At 36.0% G+C, this 24,881-nt stretch overlaps 1 protein-coding gene across 1 annotated transcript in view; it reads right to left on the reverse strand.

The window, feature by feature from the left end:
* EYS (eyes shut homolog) overlaps positions 1-24,881 on the reverse strand; it is a 1,652,430-nt gene that overhangs the window by 1,518,244 nt on the left and 109,305 nt on the right. The window contains 1 exon segment of the mRNA XM_044253753.1: positions 21,569-21,683. Coding sequence (XP_044109688.1) covers positions 21,569-21,683 — 115 coding nt within the window.

Here is a 24,881-nt window from a genome sequence, read left to right on the forward strand (position 1 = left end):
GTGGGACTCGATCCCGGGACTCCAGGATCACACCCTGAGCCGAAGGCAGTCGTCCAACCAACTGTGCCACCCAGGCGTCCCGTGTTTTCCCTATCTTTTCTTCAAGTGCAGCACAATGCCTTTCAGGATCTATCCCAGTTAAGCCCCTGACCTTTACAACTCTAGACTTTAAGTCCTGCTGATTGCCAGAAGTCACAAAATTTGGATCCTTTTGATTTCCAAGCCAACTGCTATGAGGATTCCTTTTCCTCATGAGCTCCCATGTGAATTAGTCTGTGTCTCGCCCTTCTCCATGACCGTGACTCCCTTCCCACTGAAAGGGTCAAGATCAGTTTTTCTCCCTAACCCTGTCTCCGGACTTCCAGCCCTCATTGTTGTAACCTCTTTTCTAACTTATTTGGGGAGTTTGCTCTGTCAGGTTTCAGGGCAATTCCTGAGGTATTCAGGATGGTTTGATAGTTACTGAGTTGCATTCATGGGATGGGGTGAGCCTGGGGTTCTTTTATTCCACTGCTATCTTCCAACTTCTCCCTCTCTTCCCATTCTTAAACATATAGATTTTGTAAAATTATTTTACATCAGTCTTCTATTTCAGTATGGATAAACTGTAATATTCTCCAAGGCTATCCTGTTTCCTAACATATTTATTCCCTCTGAAGGACTTTTGTTTTTAAATCTCTCAAACTAAAAAGTGAAATTCATTGCTTTAAACTAAGTGAAGAAAATTAGAAAGTGCATGGAAAATCTTCAAAGAGTGAAGTAATTCTTTTATGTTCAATCAGTTCCAAAGAACTATGAAAATAATCTGATTATCTTTGCTCCTAAATCAACTTCTGGCTATTGGGCTAAAAAGAATTTAACTAAGACACTAAATTATAGTGATAGTCTCTTGCACATTTTTTTGGCCTTGAACGCCAAATTATATGTAATTTCAGGAATGTATTTGACAGTCTGAGAGAGAGAGAAGAAATGGTTATCTTTATCATTTACAGCAATGTTAAAATTCTTTTTTTTAATTTGTTATCTTCAACTTTCTTTCACAGACTAGGTAACATTCATTTGTCTTAGCCTGTTATCAAACAAATGACTAGAAAATCAAACTCCCTATTAAAATTTTCATCCCAGCTAAATCCCAGTGAAATTTCTTATAATAGCAGTATAACATTAAATAAAACAATTGTTTAATTAATTAAACAGTTTTAGTTTTATTTTTCAATTAACATATTCATTCTAGAGTTTTTTGGCTATAGTTGAATTTCACCTTTTCTGGAGAAAGAAAAAACTCTCAACTCCTTTAAAAATGTATAAATTTTGTTTCCACAGATTTTTAATTTTCCAGCTGATGTTGTTTTTTGGGGTGTAATCAGACATATTTGATAAGGTTGCCATACCAGGAAGAATACATTCTTAACAGACTGAGTGACTAAATATTTTTTTAACTTGCATAAGTAATGGAAAAAATAATTTAATATGTACTCATTTGTTTGTTTTAATACAAGTCAAGTTTTATAACATTTTGTTACATTACTTGAACTCAATTGTAGTTAAAATTTTGCTATTTAACTAAATATTTAAATTAAATATCTGTGTAAATACCTTCTCCATCTATAAATATGTGTGTGTGTATCTTAGTTTTTCCTGTGTTATTTTTTAAATTTATTTTTTTTTTCAGTTTTCCAAAATTCGTTGTTTTTGCACCACACCCAGTGCTCCATGCAATATGTGCCCTCCTTAATACCCACCACCATGCTTACCCAACCCCCAACCCACCTCCCCTCCAAAACCCTGTTTGTTTCTCAGAGTCCACAGTCTCTCATGGTTCATCTCCCCCTCTGATTTCCCCCACTCACTTCTCCTCTCCATCTCCCAGTGTATTCTGTGTTATTCTTTATGTCCCACAAGTAACTGAAATCATGTGATAACTGACTCTCTCTGCTTGACTTATTTCACTCAGCATAATCTCTTCCAGTCCCAACCATGTTGATATAAAAGTTGGGTATTCATCCTTTCTGATGGAGGCATAATACCACATTGTATGTATGGATCATATATTTTTTAAAAATTTTTTAATTTTGGGAGCGTCTGGGTGGCTCAGTGGGTTAAGCCTCTGCCTTCAGCTCAGGTCATGGTCTCAGGTTCCTGGGATCGAGCCCCACATCTGGCTCTCTGCTCAGCAGTTAGCCTGCTTCCCCCTCTCTCTGCCTGCCTCTCTGCCTACTTGTGATCTCTCTTTCTCTCTGTCAGGTAAATGAATAAAATCTTTAAAAAATTTTTTTTTAATTTTTTAAATATTTCTTTTCAGTGTTCCAGAGTTCATTGTTTATGCACCACACCCAGTGTTCCATGCAATACTTGCCCTCCATAATACCCACCACCAGGGTCACCCAACCTCCCACTGCCACCTCCCCAAAACCCTCAGTTTCTCTCTCGGAGTCCACAGTCTCTTATGGTTTGTCTCCCTCTCCAATTTCCCCCAACTCACTTCTCTTCTCCATTTCCCCATGTCCTCTGTATTATTCTTTATGCTCCACAAATAAGTGAAACCATATGATAATGACTCTCTCTGCCTGGCTTATTTCAATCAACATAAACTCCTCCAGTCCTGTCCACATTGACACAAAAGTTGGATATTCATCCTTTCTGATGGAGACATAATACTCCACATCTTCTTTATCCATTCATCCATTGAAGGGCATCTTGGTTCTTTCCACAGTTTGGTGACTGTGGCCATTGCTGCTCTGAACATTGGGGTACAGATGGTCCTTCTTTTCACTAGATTTGTATCTTTGGGGTAAATACCCAGTAGTGCAATTGCAGGGTCATAGGGTAGCTCTGTATTTAATTTCTTAAGGAATCTCCTCACTGTTTTCCAAAGTGGCTGCCCCAATTTGCATTCCCACCAACAGAGTAAGAGGGCTCCCCCTACTCCACATCCTCTCCAACTCATGTTGTTTACGGTCTTGTTAATATTGGCCATTCTAAATGGTGTAAGGTAGTATCTCAATGTGGTTTTGATTTGAATCTCCCTGATGGCTAACGATGATGAACATTTTTTCATGTGTCTGTTAGCCATTTGTATGTCTTCTTTGGGGAAGTGTCTGTTCATATCCTCTGCCCATTTTTTGATGTGATTATCTGTTTTGTTTATTTTGAGTTTGAAGAGTTCTTTATAGATCTCGGATATCAGTCCTTTGTCTGTAGTGTCATTTGTGAATATTTTCTCCTATTCCGTGGTTTGCCTCTTTGTTTTGTTGACTGTTTTCTTTGCTGTGCAGAAGCTTTTGATCTTGCTGAAGTCCCAAAAGGTCATTTTCGCGTTTGTTTCCCTTGCCTTTGGAGACGTGTCTTGAAAGAAGTTGCTGTGGCCAATGTCAAAGAGGTTACTGCCTATGTTCTCCTCTAGGATTTTGATAGATTCCTGCCTCACGTTGAGGTCTTTGATCCATTTTGAATTTATCTTTGTGTATGGTGTAAGAAAATAATCAAGTTTCATTTTTCTATAATTAGCTGTACAATTTTCCCAGCACCATTTATTGAAGAGACTGTTTTTTCCACTGTATATTTTTTCCTACTTTGTCAAAGATTATTTGACCATAGAGTTGAGGGTTTATTTCTGGACTCTCTACTCTGCTCCAGTGGTTTACGTGTCTGTTTTTGTGCCAGTACCATGCTGCCTTGATGATCACAGCTTTGTAGTAAATCTTGAAATCAGGCAATCTGATGCCCCGAGTTTTGTTTTTCTTTTTCAATATTTCCTTAGCAATTCGGGGTCTCTTCTGGTTCCATACAAATTTTAGGGTTGTTTGTTCCAGCTTTTTGAAAAATGCCAGTGGAATCTTGATTGGGATGGCACTGAAAGTATAGATGGCTCTAGACAGTATAGACATTTTTACAATGTTTATTCTTCTGATCCATTCCATGAGCGTGGAATGCTCTTCAATCTTTTTGTGTCTTGTATTATCTTTATAATCAATTCTTACATCACTGATTTTACTTTTTATATCTAGCAACTTAAATCTTAAATGTTTTCCCAATTGAGCCACTGAGTATATTTTCACAAATGGGTAGATATGGGTAGAAGTCTTTAACCCTTGGTCCTCATAAAAGAAATAAAACTGGACCATATTAAAAATATTAAAATTCACTGTGACATCTTCTTTTGGGGGTGATTCTAGATAATTTTATAATTCCTTCAGGTCTTTCTTATAGTTACCATTTTAATCAGTAGTTTTAATGAGGAAATTAGGGACAATGTGCTTCTATGGGTCAATCTGGTTCATTTTAAAAGTTCAGCTCAATCACCTTGGATAACACCACTGAGTTCTCAAAATCATTACTAAAGAGATAGAATAGAATCAAAAAGAAGTGGTTGTCAAATTAGAACTTTGCAGAGTAAGTGTAAGAGAGGCACCTAGTTTTTAAAACTGAAATTTAACTTATGTATCCTGATTTTTATATTCACTGTTCAAATGAGAAGAGTAACTTTAATTTTCTTTGCAAAAAAATTTAACTAAGTGACAGTCCATATTAAGCCTTTTTGTTACAATTATGTAATTAAACTTTGCACCTCATTGTAAAGAGTTCTAGTCATCAGCATCTTGTCAGAAGGAATTTTTGTAAATTAAGAAAGATTGCTTGCAAAAACATGCTAACTTTGTGAAGGGTGTCTAGAAAGATAAAGAATTAGGACTTCAGGTGATTACCAGGCTGAGAAAAATTGGTAAGTGACAAAAAATTGGTGAAGCAAATGCCTTTCTGTATTCTCATAACAGATGTAAGAATAATTAGGGATTGACCCAGATTTGCTAACAGTAAACCTATTCAAAATACAATGGCAACAACCAAGAAAAATACTGCCACTTTTATTCTCTTAGGACCTAAAAGATTCCTCTTGTGACCATTCATCTGCATGCAATTCTCATTCCCTGAATTTTTCTGTCCAATTTTAGATTCAGGTAAGGAAAGATTATGAAGAGCTAGTGAAGGAGGTAGAAAATATATTTAACATTAAGTATATATTTAAGTATACTTATGTATGCTTAGGGCCTGTTTGTGTCTCTTGATGTCAGTTTGAGGAAATAATCCTTCCTTTTTTCTTTCTCCAAATTTTTCTTTAAATTCCAGTTAGTTAACATACAGCATTATACTGGTTTCAGGTGGAGAATTTAGTGATTCATCACTTACATACAACACCCAGTGCTCAGAACAAATGCCTTCCTTAATACCCCATCACCTATTTAACCCACTCTCATGCCCACTTCCCCTCCAGTAACCCTCAGTTTTTTTCCTCCATAGTTAAGGTCTGTTTCTTCATTTGCCTCTCTTTTTTGCCCCCTATGTTCATTTGTTTTATTTCTTAACTTTTCACATATGAGTGAAATCATATGGTATTTGTCTCTGACTAACTTATTTCACTTAGCATAATGCTCTCTAGATTCATCTTTGCAAATGGCAATATTTTATTCCTTTTTAATCCTTCCTTATATTTTTAGAAGGTATTAATTATTCATTTGAGAGACAGAGAGAGCACAAGCAGAGGAAGAGGCAAAGGGAGAGGGAGAAGCAGACTCCCCACTGAGCTGGGAGCTGGACATGGAGTTTGATTCCAGGACCTGGAGATTATGACCTGAGCCTAAGGCAGATGCTTGACCATCTGAGCCGCCCAGGCACCCCTAATCCTTCCTTACAATAGGTGGATACAATCATCAAACCTAAACTTTGAATGACTACTCTAAAGCACGAGATAGGACCATGAACTGTCTTGTTCAGCAGTATATGCTTAGGTAGAGAGTTTCTACAAAGTAGTTTTTCAATAAATATTATTTCATTGAGAACAACTAGTGACATGGCACAAATAAGAAGGCTACAAAACCTGAGATGAAAAAGAAGGGTGGAGACATTTTCCATAGAAACCCCTGACTAAGACTTTCACCAAAACTTATTGTGGAAGAATAAAAGTTAGTTAACCCATGGGCCTCTGTGATTACCTGTCATTACATCTATTATCAAAATGTTGGCTGAATAGTAAATTATATATGATGCTTTGTAGTGCTGATCACCTCATTTTTAATTAACACTTTCATTGGTTTCTTAGAGTGCTAGGTGAAGCATTACTTCACAAATTGTTAATGATAATATCAGGATCATATAGATTACAATTTATAAAAATTAGCTGTGCATATTGGGGAAGAATACGAGTTAAACAGTGTTCCACGTATAAACCAGTCTTGGTTCAATGACTGTTATACTAGACAAGTAATTGATAGAACCCCATTTAATTCTCCAACGTATCCTGGTGTGGATGATAAATTAGTAAATCACGTAAACATGCAGGATACATTAGCAGGGGCTATTCTTGTCTGAGTGAGTAATGGGAGAGCAAAATGTTAAAAGACAAGATCTCACTTTATGAGCATGCCTGCTGTTTCCCTAAGTAGGTGACACATGGACCCACAGGCATGCCCACCATTTCAAAGTAAACACAGAATTTTAACCAATGAATGATGAGTCCACTTTTCCAATATACAGAGCCAACCAGTCATCTTGTTCTTTTTTTTTTTTTTACTGACCTGCACTGATTCATCTATGTCAATTAGTTACAGACAGTCCTAAAACTAGAAATGGCCTCTAAGAATAAATCTAGGGTGACTTATTTTTGTGTTTCATGTATATCTTTTTGAGAAGACCTATTATCATCCTTATATTCAAACTTACATATTCTGTTAAGGAGCTTCTCTACTTATTTTCAGCTAGCAAATTTTGGTGTTAAAAATGTTTTGTTGAAATCTCTATGTTTTCTTTCCCATTGCTGGTATAATAAATTACTATAACCCTAGCAGTCTAAAACATTTGTCTCTTATATTTCTGAAGGTTGCAAGTCCAAAATCAGTCCTACTTGGATGGAGTCAAAGTTGTAAGAGGGCTAGCAGCTTCTGCAGGCTCTGAGGGGAAAATCAATTTCCTAGCATTTTTCACCTTCTGGTGGTTGCCTATATTCCTCAATTCATGGGCAATTCCTATACTTTCAAAGAGAAACATTTCAGTCTCTGTTCCCATCATCACATCACTTTCTTGGTTTCAGACTCTTTCTATAGCCCTCTGATAAGAATCTTTTTGATCCACGATAAAATTATATCAAATCCTTGTCTTGATCACATCTTCAGAGTCTCTTTCTCCAAGTAAGATAATATTGACAGGCTCTTGGGAGTAGAACATGGCATATATGGGGTACCTTTATTCACTCAACCATATTCTGGTTTCCCCAGAAAATGTTCATGAAAGCTATGCCTTCAGTTTATTTCACATCTACTTTTGATACCTCTTTTTAGGTATCTAACCTTAGCATATCTACAGATGTTATGGCTCTAACTCCTGCCAACAAGCATTTTGGGAAGAAAGTTCCTTCTTAGTGATTCTAAATGTAATATGAATGAGATTCACATAAATAACCACACTTTTTTTTTTTAAGGTTTTATTTATTTATTTATTTGACAGAGAGAGACACAGCGAAAGAGGGAACAGAAGCAGTGGGAGTGGGAGAGGGAGAAGCAGGCTTGCCACCAAGCAGGGAGTCTGATGTGGGGCTCCATCCCAGGACCCTGGGATCATGACCTGAGTGGAAGGCAGACACTTAACGACTGAGCCACCCAGGTGCCCCAAATAAACACACTTTTAAGAATTAAATTCACCAATGGTTTTTCCTTAATTACAGGAGGCAAATTTTTAAATTGTAAAAACTTCATGAATTTTTTTTCTATTCATTTTTCTATTTCATTATCAATGAAGACCTATTGGCACCTATAGATTTTCTAAGCTATATAAACTATTCATATTTGTTTCCTTTAAATATGAACATTTCAAATATTCACAGGATTGGACTAGTTTAGATTAAGTTGTGACTTCTTATACTTAAACTGTTTTCATTTACTTTATCACCTGATATAAAAATTCTGCTAAAAGTGGGCAAAAGAAACAATAAAATATATGCTTAAAACTCCCTCTAGGGATGCCTGGGTGGCTCAGTTGGTTAAGCAGCTGCCTTCGGCTTAGGTCATGATCCCAGGATTCTGGGATCGAGTCCCACATCGGGCTCCTTGCTCAGCGGGGAGCCTGCTTCTCCCTCTGACTCTGCCTGCCTCTCTGTCTGCCTGTGCTCACTCGCTCTATCTCCCTCTGTCTCTGACAAATAAATAAATAAAATCTTTAAAAAAAAAACAAAACTCCCTCTATTCTTGCTTTTATAAATTTATAATAGTATAAAATCAAATAAAATCGATTTTTTAAATATGAGAGAAGTTTTTGAATATATTCATAATTTAAGTTTATTCATTAGCTATTATATAGCTACTGATAATTATTATAATCACATATAAAATATGTGAAATTACAAAATTATTACTTATTATAAATCAGTTAACCTACATATCTACTTTGGATCTAGAAGTGACATTGATGTAAAGTCTAATCTCTGAGTTCTTCTATTTTTGTCCCAGAACTACTATTAAAACACCAGTATATTTTCTGTACACAAAGTTCTTGACATATAATAGAATCTGTGTGGTAATTTTAATTTCTATTAATTCTTCAAAGATAGGAATACCTGTTGCTTTATTATTGCTTACTAGGGAGGCAGTGTCAGAGGACTCAGATAATAAATAATATGTGAGCCCAACTTTTGGTAGAACCAAATGTTCTACCTCTTCTTGTGACTAACAATGTAGGACAATAAAATCATTTAACAACTAGTTAAACATTAACCCTAGGAAATTTTTTTTCTTGAGTTCTTTGAAAAAATTTATTCCAAGTCAAAACATGTTGTTTGTGCTTGCTTACTTAAAATGTGCTTGTGATTCAAATGATTAAAATATATTGAAGAACTAAAATAAAGAAGTAACATATGCACAGGAAAAAGATTTAAAAGTTTAAAGCTACTGTGAGGACATTATTCTCTTTCAAGCATTATTTTAGGCAACAGTCAACTTCCCTACCAAAAGTCTGAACAGAAGCAGGATAAATTATCCACTTAATGAAGTAGACAGAGAAAGCCATTGAGAAATTTGTCTATGAAAAAGAGAGAAGAAAAAACGAATAAAAATTTCTGAGGTATAAGACATGGATCAGAAGATTATTGAAGTCGACCCTGATTATACAGCCTTCCTAAAGCTCCTTCAAGCTTTTCAATGACTCTTTCATTTAGCCATTTTATGTTTAATAAATCTGGAATCCTGCTCTAGTTTCCCCCCTCTCCTTAAAAACAAGGTAGAGAGAACTCATTCTCATCACATATTTCAAGCTACTTAACCTCCAAATTTTTTCAACTAAATGTTCAATAACATAAATAAGAAGAAAAATTCAAACAAATTTGGGGCACCTGGGTGGCTTAGTCAGTTAAGCATCTGCCTTTGGCTCAGGTCATGATCTCAGGGTCCTGGGATCTAATCCCTCATCAAGCCTCTTGCTTAGCAGGGAGTCTACCTCTCTGTCTTCTTCTGCCTTTCCCCCAGGTCATTCTGCTTTCCCCCTAGCTCTTTCTCTCTCAAATAAATAAATAAAATATTTTTAAAAATTCAAACAAATTTAATCTAAGTCAGTAAGTATTTCAGAGGGAAGGATTGAGAAGCAGAGTTTGTGACCAACCAGCCTGTGTACCTCTTTCTGAACTTAAAGTAACTAATCTATTCCCAACAAAGGAAGAAAAAGAGTAAGAAAGCAATTTGACTTAACTAACTCTATGTACCTAACTCATAGGTACAGGGTTGTACCTAGTTGCAGGGTCCACATAAAACACGAAAGAAGTCTCAGTTTATAATGCTATCTTATGCTAGGGGTCTGCTAGTTCGAGACAAAAGTTTCTCTTCTTTAAGTCTGGGGTTCTTTAACTTTCATGAAGACTGTTTTTCTTTCTGGGCACAGGTTTTACTATTCTCCAACTTATATGGCCCAACTTTCCTAAGTCAGTTTTCTAAACCACAGCAGTACAGATATTTGGACCTGATATTTCTTTGTTGAGGGGGCTGTCATGTGCATTGCAGGATGCTTAGCGGCTGTTATTAGCAGATTCAATCTCTATTTGTGACAACTACAAATGTCTCTAGACACTGACAAACCCCCCAGGGATGGGGGTGGGGCAAAAATTACACTTGGTTGCTCCAGGGATCTGTTGTATCTGACCTTACCTATTCTTTTCCAGAGATGTCTCTTAGATCTCACCACTATGGCACTACCCATCCATTCTCCAAATCTCAAGAAATGTCTCAGGATTGTTAAAGAATGAACAAATTGTCGTATTTTTCCTCATTGAGGGTACAATTACAAGGTACTTTTAGTAGCTTAGAATACTTAAGGGTCAGAACAAAATAGTTTCAACTTTTCTGTTCAACTTAGGCTTTTGCAGCAGATCATAGTGTAAATATTAGATTTTTTTTAATTTTGTATATGTGTACAAACTAATATTTTGAGTGTCCAAAACATATTTAGCTTCTAATGTCCCTTTCTTTGATAAGTTGAACTTTACAATTTTTTACATTAAAAAGAAGCAACACTGAGGGGTCTTTTTTTTTTTTCCAATTTATTTATTTTCAGAAAAACAGTATTCATTATTTTTTCACCACACCCAGTGCTCCATGCAAGCTGTGCCCTCTATAATACCCACCACCTGGTACCCCAACCTCCCACCCCCCCCGCCACTTCAAACCCCTCAGACTGTTTTTCAGAGTCCATAGTCTCTCATGGTTCATCTCCCCTTCCAATTTACCCAAAAGCACATACCCTCCCCAATGTCCATAACCTTCCCCCCTTCTCCCAACCCCCCTCCCCCCAGCAACCCACAGTTTGTTTCGTGAGATTAAGAGTCACTTATGGTTTCTCTCCCTCCCTATCCCATCTTGTTTCATGGATTCTTCTCCTACCCACTTAAGCCCCCATGTTGCATCACCACTCCCTCATATCAGGGAGATCATATGATAGTTGTCTTTCTCCGCTTGACTTATTTCGCTAAGCATGATACGCTCTAGTTCCATCCATGTTGTCGCAAATGGCAAGATTTCGTTTCTTTTGATGGCTGCATAGTATTCCATTGTGTATATATACCACATCTTCTTGATCCATTCATCTGTTGATGGACATCTAGGTTCTTTCCATAGTTTGGCTATTGTGGACATTGCTGCTATAAACATTCGGGTGCACGTGCCCCTTTGGATCACTACGTTTGTACCTTTAGGGTAAATTCCCAGTAGTGCAATTGCTGGGTCATAGGGCAGTTCTATTTTCAACATTTTGAGGAACCTCCATGCTGTTTTCCAGAGTGGTTGCACCAGCTTGCATTCCCACCAACAGTGTAGGAGGGTTCCCCTTTCTCCACATCCTCGCCAGCATCTGTCATTTCCTGACTTGTTGATTTTAGCCATTCTGACTGGTGTGAGGTGATATCTCATTGTGGTTTTGATTTGTATTTCCCTGATGCCGAGTGATATGGAGCACTTTTTCATGTGTCTGTTGGCCATCTGGATGTCTTCTTGGCAGAAACGTCTGTTCATGTCCTCTGCCCATTTCTTGATTGGATTATTTGTTCTTTGGGTGTTGAGTTTGTTAAGTTCTTTATAGATTTTGGACACTAGTCCTTTATCTGATATGTCGTTTGCAAATATCTTCTCCCATTCTGTCAGTTGTCTTTTCGTTTTGTTAACTGTTTCCTTTGCTGTGCAAAAGCTTTTGATTTTGATGAAATCCCAAAAGTTCATTTTTGCCCTTGCTTCCCTTGCCTTTGGCGATGTTCCTAGGAAGATGTTGCTGCGGCTGAGGTCGAAGAGGTTGCTGCCTGTGTTCTCCTCAAGGATTTTGATGGATTCCTTTCTCACATTGAGGTCCTTAATCCATTTTGAATCTATTTTTGTGTGTGGTGTAAGGAAATGGTCCAATTTCATTTTTCTGCACGTGGCTGTCCAGTTTTCCCAACACCATTTATTGAAGAGGCTGTCTTTTTTCCATTGGACATTCTTTCCTGCTTTGTCGAAGATTAGTTGACCATAGAGTTGAGGGTCTATTTCTGGGCTCTCTATTCTGTTCCATTGGTCTATGTGTCTGTTTTTGTGCCAGTACCATGCTGTCTTGATGATGACAGCTTTGTAATAGAGCTTGAAGTCCGGAATTGTGATGCCACCAACTTTGGCTTTGTTTTTCAATATCCCTTTGGCTATTCAAGGTCTTTTCTGGTTCCATATAAATTTTAAAATTATTTGTTCCATTTCTTTGAAAAAGATGGATGGTACTTTGATAGGAATTGCATTAAATGTGTAGATTGCTTTAGGTAGCATAGACATTTTCACAATATTTATTCTTCCAATCCAGGAGCATGGAACATTTTTCCATTTCTTTGTGTCTTCCTCAATTTCTTTCATGAGTACAAATCAACCAAACTAGGAGCTGGTTCTTTGAAAGAATTAATAAAATTGATAAACCCTTGGCCAGACTTATCAAAAAGAAAAGAGAAAGGACCCAAATAAATAAAATCATGAATGAAAGAGGAGAGATCACAACTAACACCAAAGAAATACAAACTATTATAAGAACATACTATGAGCAACTCTACGCCAACAAATTTGACAATCTGGAAGAAATGGATGCATTCCTAGAAACATATAAACTACCAAAATTGAGCCAGGAAGAAATAGAAAGCCTGAACAGACCCATAACCAGTAAGGAGATTGAAACAGTCATTAAAAATCTCCAAACAAACAAAAGCCCAGGGCCAGAAGGCTTCCCGGGGGAATTCTACCAAACATTTAAAGAGGAACTAATTCCTATTCTCCTGAAACTGTTCCAAAAAATAATCCAATCAAGAAATGGGCAGAGGACATGAACAGACGTTTCTGCAAAGAAGACATCCAGATGGCCAACAGACACATGAAAAAGTGCTCCATATCACTCGGCATCAGGGAAATACAAATCAAAACCACAATGAGATATCACCTCACACCAGTCAGAATGGCTAAAATCAACAAGTCAGGAAATGACAGATGCTGGCGAGGATGCGGAGAAAGGGGAACCCTCCTACACTGTTGGTGGGAATGCAAGCTGGTGCAACCACTCTGGAAAACAGCATGGAGGTTCCTCAAAATGTTGAAAATAGAACTGCCCTATGACCCAGCAATTGCACTACTGGGAATTTACCCTAAAGGTACAAACGTAGTGATCCAAAGGGGCACGTGCACCCGAATGTTTATAGCAGCAATGTCCACAATAGCCAAATTATGGAAAGAACCTAGATGTCCATCATTGAAAGAGAGAAAGATGAATGGATCAAGAAGATGTGGTATATATACACAATGGAATACTATGCAGCCATCAAAAGAAACGAAATCTTGCCATTTGCGACAACATGGATGGAACTAGAGCGTATCATGCTTAGCGAAATAAGTCAAGCGGAGAAAGACAACTATCATATGATCTCCCTGATATGAGGGAGTGGTGATGCAACATGGGGGCTTAAGTGGGTAGGAGAAGAATCCATGAAACAAGATGGGATAGGGAGGGAGAGAAACCATAAGTGACTCTTAATCTCACGAAACAAACTGTGGGTTGCTGGGGGGAGGGGGGTTGGGAGAAGGGGGGTAGGGTTATGGACATTGGGGAGGGTATGTGCTTTTGGGTAAATTGGAAGGGGAGATGAACCATGAGAGACTATGGACTCTGAAAAACAATCTGAGGGGTTTGAAGTGGCGGGGGGGTGGGAGGTTGGGGTACCAGGTGGTGGGTATTATAGAGGGCACAGCTTGCATGGAGCACTGGGTGTGGTGAAAAAATAATGAATACTGTTTTTCTGAAAATAAATAAATTGGAAAAAAAAAAAAAAAAAAAAAGAAATGGAAGGAAAACTCCCAAACTCATTTTATGAGGCCAGCATCACCTTGATCCCAAAACCAGACAAGGATCCCATCAAAAAAGAGAGCTATAGACCAATATCCTTGATGAACACAGATGCAAAAATTCTCACCAAAATACTAGCCAATAGGATTCAACAGTACATTAAAAGGATTATTCACCACGACCAAGTGGGATTTATTCCAGGGCTGCAAGGTTGGTTCAACATCCGCAAATCAGTCAATGTGATACAACACATCAATAAAAGAAAGAACAAGAACCATATGATACTCTCAATAGATGCTGAAAAAGCATTTGACAAAGTACAGCATCCCTTCCTGATCAAAACCCTTCAAAGTGTAGGGATAGAGGGCACATACCTCAATATCATCAAAGCCATCTATGAAAAACCCACTGCAAATATCATTCTCAATGGAGAAAAACTGAAAGCTTTTCCGCTAAGGTCAGGAACACGGCAGGGATGTCCATTATCACCACTGCTATTCAACATAGTACTAGAAGTCCTAGCCTCAGCAATCAGACAACAAAAGGAAATTAAAGGCATCCAAATCGGCAAAGAAGAAGTCAAATTATCACTCTTCGCAGATGATATGATACTCTATGTGGAAAACCCAAAAGACTCCACTCCAAAACTGCTAGAACTTATACAGGAATTCAGTAAAGTGTCAGGATATAAGATCAATGCACAGAAATCAGTTGCACTTCTCTACACCAACAACAAGACAGAAGAAAGAGAAATTAAGGAGTCAATCCCATTTACAATTGCACCCCAAACCATAAGATACCTAGGAATAAACCTAACCAAAGAGGCTAAGAATCTATACACTGAGGGGTCTTTTATGTATCATGTAATTCTTTCCATCTTCACCAGATATACCTCTCCCCAAATTCCATGTCAAGGAAGCACTGACTACCCACTACTAAGGGAGAGGTTTCCTGTTGCTCAGTGTATGGAGTCTGTGCTCTTCCTACATGGAAGCATCCTTCCAAAGAGTTTCGTATCTGCTACACTTGCCATGACTTGTCTCTGATGAAATTTTATTGCCTTTTCTGAAAGAAGGGTAGTTTTGTATAAAGAAATAAGACATCTACCTACATAAAACTTAAATTCAGCCTAATATACATATATAGACAATGGAAAAGATAATGTGAAGAATTATACTGTTATCTGGGAAACTAGATAACAATGGTTGTTAAGAAGGAACTAAAAAAAGGAGATGACATGTGTGAGACAGAAATGAGGATTTAACATTTTCAATTGGGTACCTATGAAAGAACTCACTGAAAGGGTAAACATTTGAGAAAATACCTAAACAGAATGGAGAACCCCACAAACCAGAATTTGGGTCAAAATCTTCAAAATAAAGGCCCTGGTTTCTTCTAGAAACTTTGAGGGCACTGTTGCTATTTTACTGTGAGCTAGAAGGAATATGTTTCACATTGAGCCTCTGGGTAAATGCTTACCTGATCTAGCCCTTGAAAAGTCTAAGTATGTGAGCCTTCAAATTACTGTGTGTGTGTGTGTGTGTGTGTGTGTATACTTGCATACGTGTGCATCCATGAGCGAGCTTGAGAGAGAGAAAGATTGAAAGAGAGAGAGAGATTCTGTTTAGATTTTCTGTTGTTGCAACTAAAATTTTAAAACTCTAACTCCTACCCCAAATGCAAATTGTATTCATATGGAATTCTAATTTGAGCTTTACTTCTTTCAGTGTTCAGTGTGAGTTTGCATAAGTCACGCTTGCTGAAAATTATTGTAGAAAAAAAAAAGATTTAACTAGAGGATGGAAATAGAAAAGAGGAATGAAACAGATGGTAAAGTTAAACTAGATGAGTTTTAAAATTTTGGTTTTTTGTTGGTTCCCCAGTGAAATCTTATAGAAACTTAAAAAGATGAGATAAAACATAAACTGCTTTCTTATATCTGCATCCCTGAACCAGTTATAAAAGAAGAGAACCAAAGGAGCTGTGTATAAAGCTCTCACGGTATTTTCTTTGATTATATAAAAAGCATCAGTCAACAATTCTGTCATAACATCAGGAAGTTATAAAATATTTGGATTTCTGGCACAGGCCAGAAATTGTGGTCCTATGTATAATATTTATTAAAATGAAATTAAATTTATTAGTAAATCATTGAAACTCTAAGGAAAATAAATCCTGAATCATTGCTATGAGACAATGTAAATAGCATTTAATTGCAGTGTCTATATTTTTAGTTTTTTGTGTGCATAATATCAATCATATTTTTAAATTTAGTAACTATAATTTATTCATTTTTATAAACATAAAAATGACAATAAGAACAATTCTTTCCCTTTTTTCACTATGAGTTTGAGCTCTTAATTTTTTTCAGTGATTTATTTTTGGTGATTATTAGAAATCTGACTCTCATTTGGGAAGTAACAATTGTTTTATCATGGGGGCTATTATATTATTAATATTGAGATTAATATTGACATTGTGAAAGTGCTTGATTAGAAATTCCTCATCACAATTTCAATGAGAAAGTTCAGCATCCTCCTGCCACTTTAATTATAACAAAAATGAATTGAAAAAAGGCAAATTTAACTCATGATGAAGAGCATGGCTTAGAATTAATAAGGTTCTGACCTACCCTTTTTTTACCCCTAATATTGTCCATCATGTTGCATTTAATTTAAACTTCCTAATCTTAAAGTGATTATGGAATATGTTTTATCCTTTATAATACTTCAATTAAATGTATATTCAAAAGAAATAGATCTTCTTTTTTTCTGATAATAATTTTGGTCTAATCCCCTTAACAGGAGTAAGCCACTGTCTCTATTTTGTTGGTTTGTTGGTTTATTCCTTTTAGCCGATACTATGCCTACCTGTACAATACAAATATCATCCAGGCTCCACTGGCCAACACAACTCTGGTTAACCTTGGTGTTAAGTTACATCTGGATTTCACCTCAGAGCCTCTCTGTGATTCCCTAAGCCATTCTGCCCCATGATTCTCTGTGTCTCCTTGCTTCCCTGTCCCTGTGTGTATTAACTTGTCCCTAGACTACATAGATCACAGGCCTCAGATACTTCACTCTTTCCATTAGGCCAATTCAAATACATAGGGAACATTTACATTTATTAAAAAATGGCAAAGCCCTGAGTGATTATGGGGACGGGCAAATCAGAAACTACATTAACTTTGTGCCATCTAACTGGTTCCCCCATCTCCTGTACTTCTTACTGTCTTGAAAAACCTGGGCCTTTGATATATAACCTTTCATGATGTCTGAACACCCTGGGAGGTGGAACCCAATGGATAATCTCTGTGGGAGTAGTGCTGCCATGCCTGTTGACCATTCCTATAACACAGGAAATGCATATTTTATTTTTTTACAAGTAGATAAATACCTTATATATATCATCGAAACTCAAATTACAGTTAGAGTAATATAGCTATTTTTCATCAGATATTTTGATCTGAGTATTTTCTAAATATCACAATACACCTGAAAAACATAGTCCAAATTGTATGCAAATTCTATTATAGGGACACATAATATTTAAGCTATTCTTGCTTAATTTGATTGCTTCTATTCTAAAATAAACAATATTATAGTGAATATTTTCTACACATGTTTAATATAATTTTGTTTTCTTACTTCAGGTATTTCTAGATATTGAATTATTACAGATGAAAAAACTTTAGGTATATACTCTAAAATGCCAACTGGTGGTCCTATTTTCCCTGAATACATGGAAAATACTGTTGCATTAAATATGTATAGTTTTGTGTTTTAGTGCAGAAATATAAAATGGTATGTCCATATTGACTTAAATGATATTTCACTGATTTGAACATGTTAAAATTGTGATTATTTTCCATTTGTATTTTTATCTAAATATTATTTATAAAAATCTACTGTTGAAATTTTTTCTTTTTTCTTTAAAAAAATGACTGATATACATATAATATTGCACGAGATAACAAATATGCCCCACTATGACAGGGTGTTTTTAATTTTGTGGCAAGCAAGTTGGGATGCCTGGGTGGCTCAGTGGGTTAACGCCTCTGCCTTTGGCTCAGGTCATGATCCCAGGACCCTGGGATCAAGCCCCGCATCTGGCTCTCTGCACAGCAGGGAGCCTGCTTCCACCTCTCTCTCTGCCTGCCTCTCTGCCTCCTTGTGATTTCTGTCTGTCAAATAAATAAATAAATCTTTTAAAAAAAATATTTTTGTGGCAAGCAATCAAGGGTCAAGGTGCTCAGTTAGGACATAGAGCTGAAGTGAAAATAGTAATATTCAAGCCTTTATTCACTTACTGCCACAGTGCCACCAACAGGAACAAAGAGGGACCAGGCATTTTTCCCCCTAAGGAACAACATGAGGCAAGAGCCAGTGAACGAAACACAGATGGGGGAACCCTCTCATTGCTAAGGAGGCTTAAAAAAAAAGCTCTTGACTCTTTATATGGATTTGGTGGGGAGGTAGAGAAAGAGGGCTAGGAGAGGAGAAGTTTTAAGTCAATGTGGAGAAATGTGGCTCAGTCAAGGCCCCTTCTATAAAGATGTCTCCATGGAGGCACATGGGAAATGGCCCAGCTATGGCCCTCTGCTCCCCCATAATGAAAAAGGCCTCTGAATAAGGTACATGTGTTGTTGAGAAGAATAAATAATCTGCAACTATTTTGTGTGACATTTTGTAATCATTCAGGTAAGTGGATTGACAGTACCATTCACATTTTGTATATCCTTACTGATTCTCTGTCAACTTATTCTACCAATTACTGAAAGGGAAGTATTCATATCTCCACTATAATTGTACTTTTACTTATTCCTCTTTTGGATTATGTCAGTTTCTGGTTCATATATTTTGAATCTCTTTTATTACATGCATAATTCAGTATGATTAGTTGACCCACTTATTTTTTCTGAAATAAAGTCCTTCATCTCTGATAGTTCCTGATATTGAAATCTGCCTTATTAATAAAACTACACCAGTAATTATTTTGTCTATTTTTTATATATCTCTCTCATTATTTTACTTTCAATATGTCTCTATCTTTTTAAATAAAATGAGTATCTTTTAAACATTTGAGTTTTGTTTCATGTACCATTAATAATCTCGGTGTATTAACTGAAGTGTTAATTTACATTCATTGTGACTCTGGGTATAGTTGAATTTAAGTGTATCATTTTGCTTGCCTTATGCCTGCTCTGTTCATCTTCCCTCTGAATATAAATATATTTGTTTTCTCCACATAAGAGAAGAGATAGTTCAAATCTCTTCCTAAGGGGTGCCTGGGTGGCTCAGTGGGTTAAGCTGCTGCCTTCGGCTCAGGTCATGATCTCAGGGTCCTGGGATCGAGTCCCGCATCGGGCTCTCTGCTCAGCGGGGAGCCTGCTTCCTCCTCTCTCTCTCTCTCTCTCTCTGCCTGCCTCTCTGCCTACTTGTAATCTCTCTCTGTCAAATAAATAAATAAAATCTTTAAAAAAAAAATCTCTTCCTAAAATATTATAGTTCGTCATATCGTCTCTTTGAAATTGGTTGATATATTCAAAAGTTAATAATGCAAACATCAGAGTAGAAAAACAAATATCAGTTAAAAATTCCAAAAATGCATTTTATATTTATATGCTAAGAATAATTTAAATATAATATATATTTTATTTTCTTTAACGTGTCACATTGAACTTAAGTATCATAAAAAGTTAAAAAGAAATGTTAATTCCCACTATCCATAACCATTACACAATCTGAACAATATATTTGTATATATACATTAAAACTTAAATCAACTGAAATATAAACTATTTCAGAACTTCAGTACAGTCATAACTAGGATTATTAATCAGTAGGGAAAAGCATATTTTTGAAAAAATATTATAGTGTTAAAAAAATTAGTAATGCACATTATCTCATCATCACCTAAATTTTATCCCAGTGAGAAAGCCAATAGCATTTCCTTCTTGCTAACATTTTATCTAGTAGAAGTCATTAAACTTAAAGTAGAATTACAGAAAAAGCAGATTTGGCAAGTTAATGGTAACCCCAGTCAAGTTCCTTAAAAAGAAATTAAAACTGAATTTAGAGTCAGTAACATAGATAATTGTTAAGACACTAGAACAGGTGAGATTTTCTAGGGAGAAATCATGGTGGAGGAAGAGAAATTTTAAAAAAGTCAGAGATAAATTCTCAGAGACTATCCAAAGACAAAACAGAAACCAAAACTCAAAACTGAATAGTCTATTATAAGAGAAATTTGAACCAAAGCAGGAAAGACATTTCAATTAGGCCATCTCCTCTTAAGGAAAGGGTAAATATATCTTAAAGGAAAAAGAGATGCTAGTACATTCTTTATACTGAAAGCTGATATGTATAGTACTTAGAAGTATTGAGTTCTAGAGTTGCTTGGAGTACATTGAAATCTAGCTTCATCTATCCTTACCAATATGTATGAATTTACGAAAATATTAAAGACTCAATAGACATTTTAATTTTCTATAAAATGGAATGGTATTTATGTGAAGAGCAAATGAAGACCATATATGACATGTTATAATATCAACATTTTACAGCTGTGAAAGAAACGTTGTGTTCTTATCCTATATCTTATCCTATATGTTCTTGCATAGTAATATATTATATTTTAACATATTATATTTTAGCATACATTTCCAGAAATATACACAGAAATTTGTCCATGATTCATTCCATAAATTGACTTTTCATTACTTTAAAAATATTTTATTAAAATATTTTATATTAGAGAAAACAATAAAATGAATTTCACAATTCTACTGTCACTATTTGCCAAAAGAGTTTTAAGAAATACAGCATCATAAATTGATTAGAATTTCCTTCTGTACTCTCACTGGTCTTTTCCCCAGCTGTCTCTTTATAGAGAGCCCTTCTAGTAAAGCCAGTGTGTATATTTCTGATATATGCATTTATACTTTAGCTATATGTCAGTCATAGAAAATATGGACTTTCTTGTGTTTAAAAAATTAATCATTATCAGACTATCTACCTATGTTAATCTTCGATAAGATTTTAAAATTCAACATTATGTTTTGATATTTAAAAGTATTACTAAATGTAGCTATTGTTCACTCATTTTAACCACTCATTATAATTGCTTGGTGTGACTTGGTGAATTTATCCACTCTCCTGTCCATAGGCTTTAGTTTGTTTCAGATTTGTTGTGAAAATTCTTGAATATGCATAAATTCTTGTATATACCTTATAATTCTTCCAATAGGCATACCTGAAAGTGGAAACGATGAGTTGTAGGATTTGCCTTACTGTGTGTTGCACACCCACTGTGTACTTGTAAAGTCATTTCAAAAGCTATCCATCAACAAAAAGCATAATGTATATCCCAACTACCATACTAATTTTATTCTCTATCTAGTTTAAGAGCTTAGGGCATTAGTAACTGTGGTTTTATGTACACAGAGATATATTTCCAGGACTCAATTAGCTATATACTTATTTTAAAATAAACACACTGCCTAGAACTCTTGTTAACGTGCTCTCAACATAATTCTTATAAGTTAAAAATCTCTATTACTAAACTTTATATAAGTCATGTTTAAATATACATATAAAGATATAATTCTCTGGTTTAGATTAATAAAAGCATTTGAAATACAGACTGCCTGAAGCTATTGTATTTTAAAGTGTTAAATTACTCTGCCATGTATTAAATTACTTACTCTGAATCTTCCACTTATATAGAAACACCATCCTTCATTCAGACAGTTGATGCTGAGCAGTCTACAGTGGTCAATTACTTTCTCACAGTTTTTTCCAGTAAATCCTGGCAAACAACTGTAAACACATCCATGTAAATAAGAAAAGTTACAATTTAAATATTTTCACAAAAGCCTATTAACATTCTGACAAAAATAATAATGCTTTGTTTAAATTACATACAACATATATTATTACCTGATACTTTCAATCATTAATTTTGTCTATGCATGCTTGTGTTCTTAGCAAAGGAGAAGAAAATGATCTATTTAGTGTGAATCAGAGAAAACTATATTCATTTAATGGATTTAATATTATCTTTTGTGAATTTAACAGCAAAATCAACTTCGGCCTAACCGAATATTTAACAATAAAATACAGGTTTAGGAATAAATATGACAATTGTTAAAATGTGAAAAAAGGGTGACAAGTGATATTTCTAATGCTTAGTAAAGCCATTATATACTGATGATGTGCTAAAAGGATTTAATGATACACATAAATTTGAGACATAGTAAAAAGTGTTATAGTCAACAGTAATGATATGGTCATAGTTAGGCTACTTATAGGGTTTTATTTACTGTCATCTTTACTTTTTTTTTTCCCTAAATAAAGCAATCTTTTAGTATAAGTGTCTAGGAATAAGCTTTTTTGATTGTAATGGCAAATGCTTTTGATTGCCAAGGCAATCATGTCAGACATCCACCTTCAATAAATATATTGTTGGCTGTATGACACAGTTACTAGCTACACAGAGAGATAAGAAGACAGGCCTGCCCCCCACCCCACCCTCCACCATGAGTTCCCTTTCTACAAATTCCTGTGTAACTAAATAACTGACCACTACCTTTCCTGCTCCCTAATTCCCACTCTTTCATTCTAAATTCAACAATAAAGAGTGAATCTGGTAAACCTTAGGTGCCCCACTCTTGACCCCAATTAAAGCAGAACCCCAGGTCCACATAGTTTTCTCTTTCTCTTACTCTGCTAGCAACTTGGCTGCTGGCCTGTGAGTATGCCCTTTACCCAGCTCCCTCCAGGACTTGAGTAATAAACCTTGTTTTTCAAGGATCCCTGATGGTTGATGCTAGGTACATCTTGCAAGCATGAGAACCACAGAGGCCACAACATTGGCTCCTGTGGGGGAAACATACAAGGAGGCTGCCACAAGTATTATCAGCCCTAGTGAGTGCCCCAGGCATTCTTAGCTGATAGCATCTCTATAGATAGGTTGAGACATATACAAAAACAAATCTGGATTCCAGTTTACTGCAATTCACTAGCTGCAAACAACAAGATGCTAAGAATACTTGGTGTACTGTCTTCCTTTGCCCTCACTCTCATTAATCTGTGAGAAATATTCCATGTACTTTAAATCACATTTAGTAAACTTTCTATTAAAAGTGAATGGAGGGGGGCTGAGTGGCTTAGATGGTTAAGCATCTGGCTGGCTCAGGTCATGATCTTCAGGTCCTGGAACGGGCCCCATGTCTGGCTCCCAGCTCAGTGGGGAGTCTGCTTCTCCCTTTCCCTCTGCCTCTCCCGCTGCTTGTGCTCTCTCTCTCCATCTCTGTCTCTGTATTTCTCTGAAATGAATAAATAAAATCTTTTAAAAAAAGTGAATGGAGCACCAAATTAAAGGACACTGTGTCTCTCTAAAGTAGATACTAGAGATTTTAAGATGAAATAGTACTTTTTTTTTCTTCTTTTTTGAGAGAGAAAGAGTGAGAGAGAATGTGTGTGTGGGCGGGCAGGGAGAGAGAGAGAAAATCTTAAGTAGGTTCCACACCCAGCAGAGAGCAAGCACGGTGCTCAATCTCATGACCCTGAGACCATGATCTGAGCCAAAATCCAGAGTCAGGCACTTAACAAACTGAGCCACCCAGGAGCCCTCAAAATACTTAAGACTAAGTTGTTACAAGCTGATTTAATAACAAAGTGAATTATATCATATATTAATTATTTAAAATATAAGAACACAGGGTAATTTCATAAAAGAAGGAATCAAAGGTCGTTGACAAAGTTTAACTGAGATAACATTTGTAAAATACTTTAGTAATTCTCTCTTGCCACTGTTCAAAACACAGCCTGGCACTTTCACCTTGTAGAATTAAATCATTCCTTCATTTATGTCAGGAATACCATCCTGGTTTTTTTTTTTTAGCACCTGCTATGTGCCAGCCACTAGGCTAATTGTTTTAACACTCTTTTCTTATTTTCTCATTCAATCCTTATAAACCCTGTGTGATACATATTATTATCACTATATTAAATGAAGGAACAAACTCAGAGAAGTTAAGAGATTTAATTTGGTCCTATCATTAATTTTAGAGCTGTTATTAAAATTAAGTATGGCATTAACTTTAAATGTACTGTATCTGCTACTTCATTAATTAAACCTGTTGGGACATGTTTACCTTACTTCCCTCATTCTGAGGTTCTACCTAGAAACCAAGAAATTACTTCAAATACCACTTTGTTGTGAAAGATATCATTTTTACCCTTTCCTACTGGGGACAAGGAGTAGCAGGAATAAGGAAGCACCAGAATATTCTCAGATTTTGGTGAGTTGTACTTATCATGTCTCAATTCCCCTTTGAGAGGGAATGAATCAAATTGTCCAAGACCAGCTAAGAACATGTGTGGTATTTGGCCTTATATTATTCTGGAGTATGGTTTTCAAAGAGAAGGATCAGAGCTATAAACTAAATGAAGGACTAATATTCAGTCCTTCATGAAATCATATCAACAGTTTGCTGAATGAAGAAGATAGGGAGCAGCAATTCTGAGAAAGAAACAAAGCAGAACATATTAATTATGAAAATTGTGCCCAAGTATAAGCACTCTCACAAATATACTAAGAAGGAAGCCCCAAAACACCATCTATAATACTTAGCACAGGAAGGGTTTAACCCAAAGGCACAGGAAACCCATAATGAGGAAATTTTCCTGTTAAGTTACAGGCTATCAACCCTCCATGCCTAAACTCCTACTCATAGTTTGAAATCTAAGAGGAGGTTTTGAATCCCATATCCTAATGATATCCTAACAACTCCGCCTGCAGCCAGGAATGAAAAAGCTTGAATAGTATTCTTACTACTTAAGAACTTAAACCAGAGAAAATAAAAACAAAGAAAAATAAATAAAAGCAAACCCTAGAATAATATGGACAGTTTGAGAAATTCTATTATAAAAGTGCAAGTAAAGATGAAAGATGCTAAAGATAAGGGGAAAATACATAAAAGAAGAGAGAAATTTCAAATAGCATCAATTGAG

Source organism: Neovison vison, chromosome 1 (assembly GCF_020171115.1).
Source record: "Neovison vison isolate M4711 chromosome 1, ASM_NN_V1, whole genome shotgun sequence".
In the NCBI taxonomy this organism is placed as follows: domain Eukaryota; kingdom Metazoa; phylum Chordata; class Mammalia; order Carnivora; family Mustelidae; genus Neogale; species Neogale vison.